This window comes from Athene noctua, chromosome 18, assembly GCF_965140245.1.
Source record: "Athene noctua chromosome 18, bAthNoc1.hap1.1, whole genome shotgun sequence".
NCBI lineage: Eukaryota > Metazoa > Chordata > Aves > Strigiformes > Strigidae > Athene > Athene noctua.
The window spans coordinates 5,777,396-5,796,432 of record NC_134054.1 but is presented as its reverse complement, the minus strand read 5'-3'; the positions used below and the strand labels follow the sequence as shown (position 1 = coordinate 5,796,432).

The following is a 19,037-nucleotide window of genomic DNA, read 5'->3' as shown; positions in this document are numbered from 1 at the left end:
CTGGTAATTTGCTATAGGAACCGAGCCCATTAGCCAGGGAAACTGGGCAGCCATCCCTACCTTCTCCTCGGTCTTACAGAGACTGGACTGTGGTCTGGGGCATCATCTGCTCCATCCCTGAGTGCACCTGCAGATAGCAGAGTGTGTCTGAGCAGTTTGGTGCCATTCACTTGGACCCTGCTCAAGGATCCTGCAAGGGTGCCTTAGCAGAGGGCCCCCTTGGGCAGCTTCTGGCTCTCCACCCCCACCTCTTCCTAAAACCCAGAAACAAGAGAGAGGGCAGAGAGGAGAGACCTTTCCACAGACTCAGATGGCATCTGCTCTCCTTTCTCCAGCCAACACACCTAGCGAAGAGTGGGAAGGACAGAGCACAGACAGCTCAACCCCTCAGCATCACCAAGGCCAACCAACCAAGACTTGGCTGGGACCTGCTCTGCCTCATGGAAAGAGAGAACTGAAAGCAAAGACCCAAGGGAGTAGTTTCTCCTGATTGTTTTCTCTTTTACTATGAGCAGAGCCTTGCTGAAGCTATCAATGCTTAGAGTCCTGATCATACTCCTTTCTAACTGGAAAAAAAACCCCACTAACCTCTTTCAACCTCGAGAGGTTTGAAGAGCAGCTGGCAGAGACCACTTCAATCCATCCACGCAAGCCAGGCCCTGAAGGCACACTGGGGAGCCCTTCCTCTTCCTCCCTTGTCTGCATGAGGTGTCCAGCCAAGATAGCAACACCGACTAGTCAGCCCTTGTGGGCTGTGTCTCATGCCTACACAACAGCCCAGGGGGCAAGTTGCATGGCTACGAGTAATATTTCTCAGCCTGAACTAGTGCTTTGCACCATGGCAGCTACAATTGGCAATAGATGGCCAAAAGCCTCAGGTGCAGAAGAGGAGGATTTGGGAAATACACTGTGTTGGCTTGATTAAGGTCTGCATCCTTCCCCTGCTCTCTTCCCCTTCCTATTTTTCTCCCCCAGGGGAGAGAACACTATGTGTTTCTGTTCTAGAAGTACTGGTGACCCACCAGGTGTGATCACACACAGTCACCACCCACACAGATGTATCTGCCAACTAGATTTACTGTCCTCCTCTCTCCCTGAACAGTCTCTCTATTTTCTTAAGACTGAAGTAACCAGAAGCAGGAAGTTGCATCACTCAGTAAAGGTCACATTCCTTCCCCTTTTAGTCCAGATTTAGCACCAGTTTGAAGCCACAAAACTCAAGTGAATACTAGGCAAGACAACCACAACTTCTGGAGTGATGCAGGTTAGAGCAGAAGTGGGATTTTGGTTAAATAACCCAATCTACTGCATGCCTGTCCTCTCCTGTCTGCAGTCCTATAACTCTTCCTGGAAAAGGAAAGTAATTCTTTCAATGGCACCTCCAAAATGAAGGGTTCCTAAATTAAGACTCGGACTAGTGATCAACATAACAAGTAGCCTCAAGGGGGTCTGGGGGATCCACTTGCATTTTTAGGACATTGCTTACAAGCTGCTTCACATGGGAACCTGTTGGTCCATGGGAAAACTGGAGGAGTGACAGGGCTAAAAGCAAAGACTAAGCCAGTCTCAGCTTTAACACACCTTAGGACTAACTACCCACTCACTCAGCAGCCCTAATTTTCTAAATTGGTAAACAGAAGTGGTTGTGGGATGTCCAGCTTCAGGCATCCAGGACAGAAGAGGTGAGCATCCAAATGTGTGAGCCCTCATCCCCCTGGAGCACTCATGGAAAGCGAGATGGAGGTAGAGGGGAGTGGACTCATTCATCTGTTATGAGGAGGGAAGGGGGAGGGAGGTGGGGAGGGAGGTGGGACAGGCAGTCAACTGCAACTCAAGGAACAAACCCTCTCCCAGAAAATGAGACCCAAAAGCAAAAAAACCCCACATTAGCAGATGTTATCAGTGGTACCACTACTTCTAAGAAACAGTGTGTCCTTACCAAAAAGATTTGCAAGAATGTTTGTGGCCGAGGACCTAAGGTACTTGCTACAGAGATGTGAGATCAGAGGTCAGCTCAATCCTGCAACATAAAGGTGGCAAACCTGGGTCACAGCAGATCAGCAGCATGGTCGGGGTGCATGGAGTCGGGGAGAGGGATGGGACTGCCGAGGGAGAAGGATGCAGGACTGGGCTGAGTGCTGTGCCCAGCTCGCCCGGGAGCTTACCTGGCAGCAGCCCTGCCCCCTCACACCACCTGCGAGGCCTGAAATGAAAAGCTGCTGATGCCGCAGTGAAGATTTGGCGTGGGGGTAAAGTAAGCCAGCAACAAAGCAAGACAAAAAAATTTCACAAAGCTGCCTTAAGGAAATGAACAACACAAATATGGAAGAGAAGAAAATAAAGGAGCAGCAGGAAAAACACAGCGGCCGATGGCTCTCAGTGTGGAAGGCTGCTGAGAGCCTGCAAGAGAGCCCAGGCACTGTCCGTCCGTTCTAGGGGCACTGTCCTGCCCTGGGACTGCTCCAGACGGACATGAGCGGTGATGCCTGGGAGGTCCCACATGCCCTGGGAAGGTCCATCACCCCCTGGAGCCTGGTCCTGAATACAAACCCTCCACTGCTGTCTGTAGGCAATGCCCCTCAGTGTCCCCAGGTGACAGCAGGAGCATTTGTTGCCACAGAGGAACCAGCCCAAGGCTCTATAGGACTTCTGGCCCTGAAAACCTGAGCAGCAATTGCTCAACTCGTTTGGATGGAGCTGCTGGTGCAAAGGGCTTGCATTTGCCTGGTGCAGGTAGATTTTTGCATTGGTGCTTAGCAGGATCCTGAAAAGCAATTCCCATTAAGCCCCATGGGTTTCTCTTACATTCACTCAGTTCATTCCACCACTACCCTCCCCAAGTGAAAAAAACAGTGACACTAACAGACCTGCTTAACATTTACAGGGTGAGGGCTTCAGGCACAATAAAGATATAACAAAAGGAAGAAAGCAAACAACATTTTTGCTGATGTCACCAATGCAGAATCAATCTCATGCTAGAGGAAACTGGAACTTATATCTGTTGCTGACCCCAGAACACACAGACCTTGCAGATCTTAGCTTCTGGCAGTGCCACAAGGCAGGTAAAGCCCAAGATCTGGGGTCAACTGGAAGCCCAGAAGCCAGGGGAGAAAGGGAAGACATCTCTTGTTCGGAAAGTTGGATTTGATGTGGAAAGAATGGCTGCAGGCTTGGCTAGTGAAGGCACAGAGCCCCGTGCACCACCTGAGTCTTTCCCAGGACCAGAGTGAGTGTGTCAGTGCCAGCCCTTGGGGAGATCTCTGGATTTACGCTGCCTACCAGTGCCCTGCTCACACCATGGAGACAAACCTCAGCCAGCTCAGTCACTGGAAACATAGAGACATTGGCCAAGGGCCTCGAGGAAGGGAGCATGCCTGACCCAGGGGCAAGGTGCAATCCCTCCATCTTTGCCTTCCCTGCTGTGCTCAAGTTTCCACTTGGCCTGTGTCAGGCCTTTACACCATGCCAGCTGTGGTGGTACTTAGACCACAGCATCACAGGCAAGAGGTGACAAATTCCCCCAAATCATTCTAGGAGGTGCACACCCCTAGGTGGAAAATTGGGTCCCACAGCCCTTGGGACAGCAACGGAGAGAACAACATCCCAGGCTTGTTGAGCCACCACTGGGAAACCAGTTCCCTGCAGGTCACCCAAGAGGGAAGGGGTATGAGCTGCACGCATCTGCGAGGAAGCAGCCTGCCACGGAGCCTGCTTGTAGGGCAAAGCCCTTGGCTGTGGGGTTTGACACTTCTGGTTTAGCATGGGCTCTGTGTGCCCCTGTGGACAGGGACTTCACACTGAGCGAACAGACTGGCTTTGGATAGGCTTTTGCTCGAGGTGCACGGTTGGGGTTTATTTCCCTTGCATAGGCTGGGATATCTTGAGCTAGAAAGCTCATTTTCAGTAACAGGACAGGCCCTTGCTTTCTTCATGAAGGGCTCAGGCAACTTTAGCAAAAAGTGTGAGATGGACAACTCTCCATCTCTACCAGGCCCACTACATGGCAGCTGAGGAGCCAGCCCTGGGTATGGACGTTTCCAGTCTCAGCCCCATCACAGGGAACTCTAAAGCTCCACACTTGCTCGCTGTGCTCCATGATTTCTGAGCTATGCCCATGTCGTCAGTTGGGAGGCCACCCACAGGGTAAAGGGAGGGGAAGTAGCTAGAGATCAGGTCTTCAACAGATGTAGATCAACATGGTGCTAATGGGATCTGGGGAACTACACCAGCTTGCAACAGCTGGAAAATTTGGTCTAAGCATCCAGACAAGGAGCTTGAACAGCTCCAAAGGTACATACGGCCACAGGCTCTCCATCTCCCAAATCAGCATGACTTTATTTATTCTCATGTCTTCCTGGGTGGGAGGGATCTGGACTATGGGGCAATGAGATGTTGAGCCTGAGGCTACCAAGCCAGTGTGGGGACAGAGAAGTCTGAACACACCTAGCTCGCTTTAAGAGGATGCCAACCAGATAGCCTTGGGCAAGAAGAAAAAGGAAACTCAACTTACCTTTGTTCTTCCTCAAGTTCTTCTTTGGTCATCATTGACTTGTACTGGTTCCCCCTCAGCTTTCCAGGACTGTATTTAAAAGAGAACGTCTCATCTGCAGCTGGAGAGTGGGAGAAGGAGAGACAAAGAAGAGCAAGAGATCACATGAGGCAGAGACCTCCCAAGAACAAGAGTCAACAGCAGTGGGCTTGTTCCCTTGAGATGCTCGCTGACCACTGCTCCTGCACACAAACCCCAAACACTGTGGCCACCCCAAAACACTCTTCCTCAGTCAGCTCATCTCCAGAAGGCCTGGGCAGTGTCAGGGAAGCTGTGTGGGTTGCATCCCTTGGATGCAATCCTTGGATGCACACCCTTGGAGAGCCAAGGTTTTGCTGGGCGGAGGGCGGCTGCAGCTAGCTCTGGAAACAGCGGGGACTGCTGCGAGCGAGCAGCCCTGCTTGGCAGCAGATACAAGTAAATCCTACAGCACAGGAACCATATGCTATTGCTCTCCCTGGATTCAAAGCCTTGCAGCCCCATCTTGGCTTATCAAGACATGCTAATCCTGCCCTGATTAGCTCACAGCATTTTCCGTTTCTCCTCTCCAGACCTGCATTCCTCCTCTCTCTCTCTCCTCGTCCAGGGGCCCTTTCCCATGCTTGGAGTCCAGGGACAGTGCCACAAGCAGAGCTGTCCCAGGCCACGCAGCCCAGCAGCTCTCCTGCAGCCCTCGACAAAGCCTGTGAAAAAAGGAGGTGCCACACTGCAAATCCTGGGGCTGAGCCAAGGCAGCCCCAGGAGCACCAGCACAGCTGGGTCCACGTCCCTCTGTCACCAGCCCACAGACCTGAATGGGAAACTGAGGTCTCCTCCTCCAGGCCTGGGTGCTCTCCTACCTGTGGCTTCAGCCCTGTGCTAATTAGAGCACCGAAGCTCATGGACTCCGAGCCAAAGCCGATCTTTTTTCAATCGGATTTTGTTCGAGCACTATTTGCTTTTAAAAACCTCTCCCCTGCTTTATCTTCCTACAGATGGGAGAAAACAACAGGAGTGGAGGTCAATCCAAAGGGCAGCCCAGGAAGAGTGGCTGCTTTGGGTAGTTGCCTTTATTGGTTAGTCTGTGGGCTGTTTATCTGCGAGCCTTTATCTCCCAAGGACTCCAGGACTCGGCTGCTTCACATCAAGCCATCCAGCATTGCTGTTTCCACATCCACCCAGAAACATCTGCTGCTTCCACTGACCTTTGGAGCCCCGGGGATACTTCTAAGGGGTCCACAAAAGGAAGATGTAACTATGTCATCAGCAAGTCCCTGAATATTTGCACATTATCCACAAACGAAATATGCAGGATGATACCTCCTGGCACCAGCAAGACCCCAAAAGTGGTGAAACTCCTCCAACTTCTGTGGCAGGACAGAAATTCCCAACATGTATATAACCCATGGACCCATCCGCTGTCCCCAGCCACCTAGGAAGCTCCTTCCAATCCTCGCTGCTGCTATTGCAGGCACCACATTCATGAAAGTCTCTCCTCTTCCTCCTGCCCAAATTAAAAGCACACCACAGCCCCTCTCCTCCATTCGTCGCACCTGGAAAGATTCACCATCAGCAGCTTCCCTCTATTTTCCAGTCAATACTGCCCTTAAGGATTTTCTCCCTGTGATCAAGGTCAGCTGCTTGATTTAGTGATTTCTCCAGGCCCAGGCTCAGGCACACACTCAGCTGCTGCCAGAGCTCTCACAGACCTCAGGGACCCACAAGCAAAAGACAAGTCAGAGCCTTATATTGTAGATGGAGAAACCTGAAATCTCAAAACCAAGCTGTGCAAGGCTGTGCCGGCAGGTACAGGACCGAGCGTGCTGACCACTGCGAGGTCCCTGCTGCTGGCGTACGGAGCGTGCCTGGAGCAGTGGTGGTGGGCTGGGAATTTGGCAGAAACCTCCTCCCTGCAGATATTTACGTTTCTTCCCCTCTCTACATCTCCACGTCCCTGATCCTGGGGAACTTCCCTGGAAAATCCTGGGGAACTTCCCTGGAAAATCCTGGTGGATTACTGCGCAGTTACTGATACAGAGTGTTTCTCTAATGCCAAAACACCATCGGGGTTCCCAGGGAAACCATGAGGCAAATCCTTTCCCTAGTTTCTTCACAAATGTCCAGACACAAGCACCCCAATGCTCCGATCCCACGGCCCTGAGCATTCAGCTTGGCTACATCCCACTTCTCTCAGTAGGAAAACCCTCTGAACGGGCAAACAAGTCTGGCCAGCTGGAAACAAGCAGTAACAGCTTATCAGCCCTTCGAGTGGCCATAGAAGTGCATGGAAAGAAAATTCAGCTGCCTGCTGCTTTGGGAGATATTAAGAGAAAGAAAAAAATAAAGAGGGTGTAACATCCTGTTTCTTACCCTGATGCAGAGCAGGAGCTGTTTCATTACCTTTGTATAGCTCGCCTGATTCCAAGGACAATTAAGATCATTTCCCTCATGTGGTTTTCTGCCAAGTAAATTGAGATTTGGGATTTTGTTTCTCCCAAAAAGGGCAGTTGAATTGCCACCCTGCCAGAAAAGAATAAGGGAAGAGGGAGGCGAGGAAGCTAACCATCTCCCTGCCCACATGTTGTGGTTTAAAAAGGAGCCAGCGTGTGGCTTTTGGAAACCACTGGCTGTTTTCTGAGCTGAGGAACTTTCTTTGCAGACTGAAAACAAACTTCAGGAAACACACAGAAAAGGGGAGGCTGGGTTTTCACATGAACAGCAAAAACACTACAGCAATATGAGGTGACCTACTTACTCAGAGTCTCCACGAGTTTGTATCAAAGAAAACATTTGTCTTTCATCTCCGTGTCCTTGCGTTGCCAGGGCTGTGACCCTGGGCTGGCAGGGTGAAAGCAGCCCCGAGAGCACACCTCTCCCCCGAACAGGCTCCCTCTGGTACGCTCCGCGTGTGCTCCCTGCGCCCCTCGCTGCCCGAAGTGGGGAGATGGCTGCTCTGGTGGTTTTGGCCAATGCAGCAGCATCCCGGTCTGGTGACAGACTGCCTGCACGATTCCCACAGGCCCAAGGGGAATCTCTGCTGGCAGGCTTGCCAGGCAGCAGCTCAGCAGCTTGAGCTGGGCCAGGACCAAGCGATGCACAGCAGAGACGGTGAAGGAAGGAGCAAGGTTGCTCCCCAGCAAAGCCAGGGCACCGCCGTTATTCCCAGCTGCACTCCGCCTGCCTCCTCATCACCAGGCTGAGCCATCACTCTACCCAGTCCCGTTATAAAATACTTCAGAAATGGAGTAAATAATTCAGGAGCAGAGTCGGTGGCCGTCTGCAGAAGATGCTTAGGTAGAACGCTGGGCTAGCCATGACTCACAGCCAGGGGCTGTCATTGCCTTCTGATCCCAAGCCACAACCACTTCAGGGTGACGCACAGTGGTGCCAGAGCAGCCCTGAAACCAAGCTGAACTGAAGGAGAGATGCCCTGGCAGAGCAGCGTTACTGAGCATCCATTTGGCAGGATACATCCACCATTCCTCAAACCAGGTCTCCCGCAGGGTAACATCTCTGGCCACCAGTGCTGCGAGGAAGCCTAATGGGGTGGAATAAGTGTCTTTTGGGAACCCCGTCTCCAAAGGCACTTCCCCCACCTTGCAAGCACAGCACCAGGATTAAAATTTGATTCTCTGCAGCATTAGGCGTAATCCTCCCGAGCCAGGGGATTGCCACACAGCACCTTAAAAAGGGCAAGCAGAAAGTGGGGCAGGGAAGGGGGAACACCCCAAGCTCTCCTGCTGCCCCCAGCCACCCTGGGCAGGGGTTCCTAGAGACATCCCAGCATCTCCAGGGCTGCTCAGGAGCAGAGTCCCCTTCACACACACACACACACTCTTCCTTGGCACCATCTGTTTCATTTTCTTACTAGCACAGCAGTTGTCACCCCAATTAGTCAATTAATCATTTTCCAATCAACTAATTGGTTAATCAGTTAAACATGGCTCTAACTAAAGCCCCTGGAGATTGTCCTGGATGTGAACAAGGAGCTTTTGGAGCAGCTTCATCACAAAGCTACCCTGTGGCAAACAGCCCAAGGGCATCTGGGGAAGCAAACAGGGGCTGTAGGAATTTTCTCTACATTTCCTGGAGGAAGGAGACCATCCCCAAGCACTCAGGGCTTCAATCCCTCAGACCCATCTGTACCCTCCCCACAGGTTGCTGACTTGCTCGGCACTTACCATCCTCATCCTCTGGCTCTCTCACCACCAGCTTCTCGTTTTCTGAGTCCAGATCTTCCTCCTGAAGGGGTTAAAAACAGAGAAGCTGTGAGGAGAAGGTGCTGTGCTGAATAACGGGGATGGCAGAGCCTGCAGGGCAGGGCAGCAGAGACCAGAGCTCCTGTGGTGGGGGCTGGGTACCCCTTCCCTGCCTCCTTCACAGAAGAGGCCAAAAGGATACTTGCTAATGAGCAGGGGTCATTAGTGTACTTTCCTCTCACTAGTCAGTGTGGGGGGATTTGCCCTTGCTTACTGCAGTCCCACCCAAAGGCTGTGAACTGCAAGTGCCTCCCCATAATTGAGGGGATGCTTAGGTTTCTAAGAAGAACCTGCTATCTCAGTGTCCTCAGGCACAGCCTTGTGCCTGAGCACCCCCCTGGGTTTGCACCCCCCCACCAGCACCCCCTGCACTCCCCACCCTGCCCAGGGATGTGCATGAGACTGAGCCACAAGTCACGGGGACTTCTCCTGTATGTGCCGAGGCCTGGCTTGGACAGACTGTCCCAGAGCTAGGAAAAGGTGGGTCCCCACGGAAAGCCACCTTGCAGCCACGGGCCAAGCAGCTGCTCCAAAGTACAGGAGCACTCACCAGCTGGGACCAGTGGTCAAAGCCAGCACTGGAGAGTTTGTGCTGGGATCCCTCCCGGTCTCACCTGGCAGCAGCCCCCAAAACCAGTGCTGGCTCCTGCCCATGGACCCCCGGCCCCTCACTCCTCCAGGACAGGCTTGCCCACACACACTGTGATGGCACAGCTCATCTCTGGAGCACAGACAGGAGCAGCAACAGCACTTTTTTTTTTTTTTTTTTAATACAGAACAATTTTGGAAGTTTTGGGGGTTGCCTCCTACAAGCTACAACAAGCTTGATCAAGTTCAGATTCCTTTCCCTTGCAGAAAGTCATGCAAATGGCAAGCAGGAAGGGAGAGGAGTGCTCCAGCTCTGAAGACAGGGACACACAGCAATGCCACTGTGTACGTGCCTTCCCCCTGCAGAGCACAGCACCCAGCACCCCAGCTGCAAACCCCTGTGAGCCCAGATCTGGAGCATCCTCCTGCATCCTCTCTGGCCCTGTGCATCTCACTCGAAGTAACAGAGCTGGTGTGCAAAGGGCAAAGCACATGGGAGAGTGGGGAGGGAACATGGAGGGAGCCTGGCAAGCCACTGCGCTATCGAGGGGGACACAGAAAAAGTCAGGGTGAAGGAGACCCAAGGGAAACAAAGATGATCCAGGAAGGACCCTGTGCAGAGCAAAGCACTGGCTTTGCAGTGCAGGGCTTTAGATAAACTGCTGGAGTACGGTATGCAGCCCTGACCCAGAACTAGGTTAGTTTGTCATCGGTGAGGAATGTGCATTATTCACAGCCATTTGGCTTCTTCTGGCCACCCTGCTCTCAGGCTCCTCAGAAGGACAGGCCGCCGAGACACACACACCCCCCCCCGCTATTTTGGGCCAGGCTTCCAAACATGGGCACTTCCCGCCAGACACCCGGGCTTCCCCTGGGGACAGCTGGGACGCACCCAAAGGAATGGCCTTGGAGAGGGTGCAGGAAGGGAAAGCTCAGCCCTGGCCCCAGGGCCTCGGCCAGGGGCCCAGGACAGCAGTTCCCCATCACATCTGCCTCTCCCTGTGAGCTGGGATGCCACCGAGAGACCCAACACTCCAGGAGCCAGCACAAGAAGGGATATTTTAGCCTGTTCCCTGCCCGGGCATTAGGGAAATGCCTCATTTCTGAGCATTTAACAGTGGAAGCAAATAGGAAATTTGGGTGCCAAACCTCCAAGGAAGGAAAATATCTCTGCTCCAACAAAGAAGAAGAAACATTTGATGGGAGCAGAGAGGGAGCAGCCGGGGCTGGCAGGCGACTGCAACACGCTGTGGCTGTGCTGGGAACCCCCTGCTTGTGGCAGGCAGTAGCTCTCTGCAGCACAATATTTTTCTACTTGGATGGCTTAGAGGCAGATGCCAGCACCTCCCTTCCCCCATGCCACGGCCCCAGCCTCGCCATCCCCATCTGTCCGCCTTGCCAGGGCTGCTCGCTCCCTCACACCCATCACTGCCCCACTGCCAAAGCCCCCCCGGCTGCCCTGGCATGACCCCACTCGCTGACCCCCCCACCAGGAGCCAGACATCGCACCCTGCACATCCAAGAAGCACATTTGCACCTGGAGCACTGTTTCTCTTTGCTTTAAATGTCCCAGACCATTGAAAGCCCACCCAAACCCCCTTGGGGGAGTGCAGCAGGTGAACTCTGCCCACCCCCACCATGGTCACCGCTACCCTGGGACCATGCAGGGAGACCAGCACCACGTTGGCTGTGCCCCTCTCCTCAGGCTGGCTCTCCATCCCACACACCTCTGCCTTGCTGGAAAGTGCTGCGTGGCCGTATCCATCCTCCGCTTGTCCCGCGTGCCCAAGGCCGGACCCAGGTGAGGCACCCAAAGGTGGTATCTGGAAAGAAGCAAAAGCTTTGAACACAAACGCCCCCGAGCCCTCCCTGTGCTCAACCAACCAGCCCTGGCAGCATCAGCACACGGGGATGAATCTCCCACCAGGACCACCAGCCCACCTTGCCCTGGTGCCCGAGCCCATGCTGCCTCCGATCCACGTGCCAAGCCACGGCACGGCTGCTGGAGCGAGGAACACCAGAGACCTTCAGTGCCCAGCTCTGGAGCCAGGGTTTGGAGCTCGTGAGCTGCCCTCTGCGGCAGCCCCAGCCCGTGGGACCGGGATCCTTGCAAGGAGCCATCGGCGAGGGGGAGCAGCTTGGTCAGCACCGGGCTCTGCTGCCCAGGGGTCCTGGCCGGGCTGGAAGCAGCTGCCTGGGATGCTGATGCAGCAGATCGGGGCTAGCAGGAGGGGAGAGGAGATGAACAGCACAATATTCTCCGTTCATTAACCCTTGCAGGGCCTGCTCTGCCAGCTGTCTTCTCCATCGCAGGGTAATACCCCCTTGAAACCGTCCCGTCCCCCCACTGCAATCCCGGGGCTGGGGCTTCACTGTCTTCTCAGCCCCACATCTGCTTTGAAGACAGAATGGCCCTGACCCCCGTGCAAAGCCTCCCTTCCCCTGCCCTCTCCCTGCTCAAACAGTTCCCAGCTGAGCCTTTCCCTGCTGTGCGGAGGAGGATACGCGTGGGCAGGGAGCAGGGACATCGCGTCCATTGGCCTTGCAGAGAAATACCAGTGCCGGGCTGGGAGCAGCCTCTGGGCTGGCTTGAAAATCTGTCAGCAGGGACAAAACCCCCACACCGAGCTTGGCTGTGCCCACAGCCCCTGCAGCGGGGGTGGAGGGAAGAGCCCTCCATGCCTGGAGCATCCCAACACCTCCAGGAAGCCTGTCCCCAAATTTCAGGGCTCCTCAGCCCTGCCAGGGCTGGTGGGTGCTGCTGTGCTGGCTCCCTCGCAGCTGTGGGGCAAGAGCAGCTGAGCCGGGGGCTGCTGTGCCCAGGCCATGGGATGCTCTGCGAGAGGAGGGCAGTGTCCTGCAGCCAAAAAACATAAGGGGAAGGTGTTAGAGCAATGTTGAGGGGCTTGACAACCAAAGAGGACACTGTGGCACTGCTCTTCTATAGGCAGCACAGCCCAGGGGCGATGCAGGGAAACTCTGGAGCAGTGGGGAGCGAGGGAAGGGTGGACCAGGGCCAGATGGCAGCAGGAGCTGCTGGAGAAGCAGGGACCTGAGTGTTCCGGTCACCAGCCCGCAAGCCAGCAGCTCTCCACGGTTGCATGCTGACCAAGAAAACCTCCCCGCAGGAAAAAAAAACGGTCGACAAGAAGCACTGCAGGGAGACCACGCACGTCATTATCTGGGAGCATCTGGAGGAGACTTGACACGGGCTGCCCAGGCCAGCTGCTGCGGCAAACAAAGGCCGCATTGCCACTGGCATCGGCGAGGGGACGCGCTTGGTGGCAGCTGCCTGGCCCCAAGGCCACGCAGGGCTGGAAACACTCCCTGCCTGCTCCTGCTTGTGGGGAGGACGGACCCAGCCCACCCCACGGCACGTCCGCTTACGATGAATCTTCACAGCTTGCCAGGGGCTGCGGAAAGCTCAGCACCTGCCACCGCAGGGTTAAAATCCAGCAAGGCATTTACCTTAAATAACAATGCAGCAATAGATCTGTCTCGGCTTTTGGCAGCTCTTGGCTTTAGAGCCCAAGCATACGTGCTTTTGCCCTTTAGTTTCCACAGCCAACAAGCGAGACACCCGTGCCTGGAGCTGACTCTGGCAGCGGAGGCTTTGGACCAAAGCAGGAGCAAGGACGAGACCTCCAGGGTCATGTTGGGCACGGGCAGCACTGACCACTGACAGCCCCAAGTCTCCCAGGGGAAGATGGCTCAGACACAGGAGCTTGGCATCGTGTCCCCAGAATCCCCCCTTTTTGGCTTTGCTACTTGCATGAGCCCTCTCCCAGCCCTACGGAAGGTGGAGGCTGGGCTCCTCATCACAGCATCATCTGGTTTTCAGCTCATTTCTGGCCATTTCCTCCCCGCTTCCTCCATCCCTGGCGCAAACCCCTCTGAGCAATGGGCTTCCCTTCTCAGAAGGGACACGAGGAGGCTGTGGAGCTGGTGTGTCCCTCTCCCTGTCCTTGGTCATAGGGATAACCCTGGCATCTATGGATAAGAGGGGAACAAATGAGCGCCTCACTCCAGCTCCAGGAAAAGGAAAGATCCCAAGCTGTAAAGCAGGGGGAGAAAATTGTCTTGGATTAAACTCCTGGGCCCTGTGCGTTGCCATTTATGGCTGCACTTTCTGCTCCAAGCCTGATGCAAGACATTGCAAGAGGGAAAGAAAGCAGACAGGAGACAGCCAGCCAGAAAGAGAAAAGCCAGGAGAAAAAGGGGAAGGAAGAAGCCTTTTTTTAAAAAAAAAAAAAAAAAAATTTGGGCAAAGTTTAGCAAAGCAAAGCAGCTGCTACGCCGGCAGTTCCCTTTCAGCTCTCCATCCTCCCACCAGCCATAGAAGCAGCTGCTACAGAACGAGAGCAGTTCCCCGACCCAGGTGATGGTCCTACCAGCCCTGGGGTGTCCAGCGGGGATGTGCCTCGTGCAGAGGCAGCACCTTGTGGGTCTGACCCCAACCAAAGCGTGGGGAGATCCACACCCGCTAGTCCCTGTCACTGCTGTGGGCAAGGACACGCCACAGAGCAGCCAGAGCTCTGCCAAAGCTCCGGGGCCATCCAGCCCTCGGCGAGGGGGCAGGCAGTGCCAGATCTGATGAGGAAAACACTCGGCACATCTCACAGCAGGGTGAGGAGTCCCAGCTCAGCAGCACCACCCCTGCAGGCATCATCACACCTGGGTGCAGCACCCCCAGCACTGCAGCCAGCTGCTGCTCTTCTCCCCTTTTTGCTCCAGCCTCTGGCAAGCAAACACCACAGGCACCAACACCAGGACATCTCTTGCCACAGACGAGCCAGGTGGCATCTTTGAGCAGGGATGAGGGACAGGCAAGGCCTGCCCTCACCGCAAAGGCCTACCTGGTGGCCATTCACATGGGTGGCCACTTCAGGAGGCAGAGTCCTGGTGGCCTCTGCTCCAGCAGAGTACCAGCCCCGGGCAGGCTCCAGGGGTTGTACCCAGCCCAGAAGCGACTGGGCAGCAGCCTGACCTTGCAGACCCACTGTAGGGGACACCTCATAAAGCCCTGATGCAACTGTGCCCCCCACCACATTCCAGCAACAGCCCTGTGCTCCAACCCCACGGCTGGGATGCAGAGCGAGGGCACAACACATGCACAGGGGGGGTAACACACGTCCTGCCTTGCTTCCCAGTTCACAGTCACTGCAAGAGATGATGCATTTGTTATCGGCACAGACTGCGCTGGGTGAGAGCTGGGGCACACGCGACCAGTTATGGGTCTGGCCAGAGCGCCCCACACCCCGCTGGTAGGGTCCTGTGCCACTGCCAAGGCTGCAGTGAGGGGCAGCACATTGCCACGTCCTTCCCCACCACACTGCGGGACAGCAGAGCTCCTGCCCCAGCCTGCACAGCTGCCAATTAAAGCCAGACTAATTAGCACTCCCTCCTCTCCAGCATGGGCAAGGCAGGCAGAAGGTATTAGAGGGGGAGATGTTGACTTCTTAAATTTAAAGAGGGTCCCTGCTGGGAGCTGGGTGATTTGTGCCTCTGCCACCTGGTGTGTCCAGAGGCACCAGGAGCCCCAGGGAAGGCACAGAGTGGGGTGGGGGTGCAGGGAAAAGGCACCGGGAGCTTTGCGAAGGAGGCAGGTAACATCCCCTTCGTGCTTTTGCTATCCTGGTGACAGCACCGCATGACTCCCCTTGCCGCGTCACCTCCAGAGCTGTCCCTTCTCTCTCCACTGTCACCCACTTGACCCTGCTCTGTTTGAAGCCACCAGCTGCAGTTAACCCTTGGCAAACCAGACAGTCTGCCATGCTTGGCAGAGCCTGGCACTGCCCACTCACCCTCCCCATCTCCTGAGCCTCCTGGCCAGGATGGCAACTCAGAGGTGGCTCAGGACCACCACAGAAAACCCTGCCCTGTCTCTGCCACCTGACATTCCCAGGACAGAAATACTCATTACAGAATTGAAGTTTTCTGACCGTTTCTCCCAAGAACCAGACTCAGCAGCTCCAGTGATGCTGGGGTTCCCACCCAACAGCTTTTCATTAGGGGATTGCTTTGACAGCGCTGCCTCATGCGTTAACAAGCTGGGCATGGGGATGAGAATAGACAGCAACACACTAATTAACTTTTTTGCAGTGATGGGAGCCAGCAGAGACAAGGGGAACCACTACCAGCAGTTAATGGAGACAAGGACTCCTGGGATCCTTTCCCTGCTCTGCCACTGCTCCATTTTATAGCTGTGGGCATGATGCTGCGACAGTCCATTCCTCCCAGAGAGGGGCAGGGAAGCCTTGACCCACCCTGATTTTACCAGCCGGCTTCACACTGCAGGCTGCCCTCGCAGGAGGTGGGAGCAGGAGGGCGGCTGAGCCATACAGCTGCCCCAGCAGATACTGGTTCCCAGAGGCTGGGAGAAGGGAAGGAAGCCGGCAGCGGGGTGCACGGCTCCAGCCAGCCATTAAACATGCCAAAGCTGCTGTCCCCAAACGGGTTCATCCATCAGCATCTTGGTTGAGCGGTTAATGGCTGCAGTGAATCCGAACCAGCCTGGCGCAGTACATGCTGAGCAAACAGGAGGGAGAGAGAGGGGAAAAAAAAAAAAAAGGAAAAAAAGGGAAAGAAAGTTCTCCAAGTGCCGAGCACAGCCCTCTGCTTGCTGATGTACTGAGAAGCCCTGAGCCTGCAGCAGCCCTGAGGCTGCCGGCGGAGGCATCGGGGAGCCACCTCTGCTGAGTCACATCAGGGGAGCGCAGCCCTCCGGAGAGCCAGGGGGGGTCAGAGAGGGCACGTCCCCCCCAGCAGCCGCCTGCAAAGCGCTCGCTGCTCTGCCCAAGGCCAGTCTCGTCCCTGTCTGTAATGTCTGCTGGGCTTTGGCCTAAGCAGTGCTGGATGAGGAGGAAGCAACTTGGAAGATATATGCAGGGAGCACAACCAGGGAACCCAGGGGAGACTCTGCAGAGCTGTGGATGGTCTCTCCCCCTCTGCCCTCAGGATCAGCAGCCCGGGCGCTGCTCCCCACTCACACACGTGTGGTGCCCGCTGGAAACACACGTCCTCCCTCCACCGTGCCACCCAGCACCATGGGACCACCGGCCCTGGCCAGGCAGCCTGCTCCCAGCAGCCCTGGCAGCCGTGAGATCACGCGCGGGCCAGTGCTCCCAAACACTCACTCAGCAGCAAGAAGCATCCGTCCCCCTTCCCGCTGCTCTCCACCACCCCCCAGATCACAGCCCACCTGCTCCCTGCTCTTCCCGAAGAGATGCTGCTCAGGTCCAGGGCAACTTGTCCTGCCTTGCTCCTACAGTGTGGTGATGGTTTCGCAGGAGGAAAAACTGGCCAGGACCCTGCTCAGCCCCAGTGTCCCCCTTGCTCTGCTGTAAGGATGGCGCCACAGAGACCCCAGTCCCACAGGACCCAGCCAGGCTTCTGGAGGACACAAGACTCCCTGTGCCTTGAGTTAAGGCTTCTTTCCATGCATACAAAACCCTGTTACCACACCTCTGCCTGAGTGGGAACAAAGGTGCTGAGCCCATCTCTGAAGGCGACAAGCATTGCAGCAGTGCCTGTTCAAAGAAACCGGGACTGAAGAGCAGCCAGAGGGGAGGAGAAACATTCCTGAGAAGACTCAAGCTAGTGAGACAGCAGATGAACCCGTGAGCTCTGGCAGCCCTGCATACGGCCATCTGTCCTGACGGGGAGCTGCACTTCATCAGAGAGTGCTGGGTGCACCCCAGCCCCCCCAGCAGCTCCAGCTGGGTGGCCAGCTTTGGTACTGAGCTCGCCCAGCCAGGACCCAGCTGGCTAACAGCAGCCCAGGGGCTCTCCAGCTTGACAGAGATCCTACTACTCAAGGGCACCAATAAACCATGTGGCAGAGGGACAGATGTGGCTCCCAGTACACTGAGGTGAGGGAGGGGGCTGCTCGAGAGCTGTACCCATGGCCAAGGGGTGCCAGGAAGGGGAGACTTTCGAGGCTCAGAAACAACAAGGGGAGGTGAGGAGGAGCACAGGGAGGCAGACCCACATCCCAGCCCCAGGAGGGGCTCCAGGCTCACCCCTGGGCGTTGCAGAGCATCACGGTACAGAGGGGAGTGCGCAACCGACCCCCTGGGACTTGCCCAAGGCTGTCCAGTGAGACAGTGGCGATGCTTTCCAAGGCGAGGGCTGTCTGCTCACTGCCCGGCAGCCTGGATACAGTCGCTGAGGATTACAAATGCTGCTAATAATAGCCAGCAGGCGCCTGGGCCCCAGGCCTGCACTCCCCAGCTGAAACACACTGCCTGCACACCGACGACGCGTTGCTCCTGGATTTCTGAGACACCCCATTACTCACTTCCCCCCCATCGGGACAAGGAGACGCCCTGAGAGAAAGCCACCAACGCAGGGACTTGTCACCGAGTCCCATCCCAGCCAGGAGAGAGCAGGGCAAGCTCTTTCCATGGATGCTGGGTCACCCTTTTATTTCTAAACAAGATCTGGTGCTGGAGGGAGATTTACCGGGCGTTTATAGGCATCGCTGCCCCCACCAGCCCCCCCAGTTCAGCCAGTGGTCAGACCTCGGGGCCAGCGTCCTGCTGGGTTGGGAGGGAGGGGGAAACCCCCCGCAGGGCAGGCAGGGACAGACAGCTGGGCACAGCGTCTGGCAAGGGAACAGTTTGCTGCAACCCCCAGAAAAAGGATGCAGACAGAAAGAATAACACACACATACACACCCCACCTCGCCGCCCCCCCCCCCCAGCACCTGGATTAGCTCTGGGCGAAGGAGAAGGCTCCCAGGGGCTGGATGTGCAGCCAGGAGAGGCTCACACCGCCATACGCTTCTCTTCCGTTCTATCTGCACCATCTTGATTATCTTGAAGGGAGCGCGGTGGAAAGGAGCCCGAAACACCCCGCGCCCTCGCTGCCGCCCTCGGGGACAACGGGCTTGTCCCCACCCGAGGGCATAAGCCCGGCTTTTGTCGGGACCGCTCCTGCTCGAGAGGCAAAGCCCGGGCGCTGCGCTCCCGCTCCGCCACCCGCGGGGACGGAGGCAGCGGGACACGGCAGCGGCTGCGGGGACCCGGCGGTGCCGGGGGACGGGGAGAGGCTCCGCACGGAGCCGGCCTTACCTTGCTCTCCGCATCCTCCCGCTGCTCGGGCTCCCGGCGCTCGGCGGGCGGCTGCCGGGGGATGCTCTCGGCCGCCGCGGGGCTGGGCTCGGCCGCCGGGCCCGGCTCCGCCGCCGCTTCCCGCTGCTCGGCAGCCGACTCCTTCCCCTCCTCGCCCGCCCCGACCTCCTCCACCGGCACCCGGCCCCCCTCGTCCTCCGGCCCCTCGCCCGCGGCCGGTCCCGCTCCCTCCGGCGCCGCCGCCTCGGCCCCGGGGCCGCCCTCCCGGGCCGGCTCGGCCGCCGCGGGCTCCCGGGGCCGCTCCGCCGCCCGCTCCCCCTCGCCCCTCCGCAGCCTCACGAAGACGGAGGCGAGGACGAGGGCCAGGACGGTGAAGAGCAGCGGGACGGCCAGGTACAAGTCCAAGGCCACGTCCATCCTGCCCTGCTGCCGGCGCCCGCCCGACCCGACTGCGCGGCCGCGGAGGGTGCGCGGCCAGCCGGCTCGGCCTGCGGCGGGGCTGGGCAGGCTCTCAGCCGGCTTTACCCGGCGTCATCTGCCTGGGCCCTGCCCACAGCCCCGGCCCCCCCTCCCACACGGAGCCGGCGG

At 56.7% G+C, this 19,037-nt stretch overlaps 1 protein-coding gene across 3 annotated transcripts in view; it reads right to left on the bottom strand.

Annotated features, from left to right (window-relative positions):
• The window catches only part of MXRA7 (matrix remodeling associated 7), a 30,054-nt gene extending 11,053 nt beyond the window's left edge, over positions 1 to 19,001 (bottom strand). The window contains exons 1-5 of one of the 3 annotated variants that reach the window (XM_074921920.1): positions 18,450 to 18,997; positions 11,103 to 11,198; positions 8,710 to 8,770; positions 4,511 to 4,610; positions 1,940 to 2,020 (exon numbers count right to left, since the gene is read on the bottom strand). In XM_074921920.1, coding sequence (XP_074778021.1) covers positions 1,987 to 2,020; positions 4,511 to 4,610; positions 8,710 to 8,770; positions 11,103 to 11,198; positions 18,450 to 18,866 — 708 coding nt within the window. In that variant the 5' untranslated portion in view covers positions 18,867 to 18,997 and the 3' untranslated portion in view covers positions 1,940 to 1,986. Of the gene's footprint in view, positions 1 to 1,939; positions 2,021 to 4,510; positions 4,611 to 8,709; positions 8,771 to 11,102; positions 11,199 to 18,449 lie in introns of all 3 variants that reach the window. The other 2 variants (XM_074921917.1, XM_074921918.1) reach the window with 2 other exon arrangements.
• Between the last annotated feature and the right edge of the window lie 36 nt (positions 19,002 to 19,037).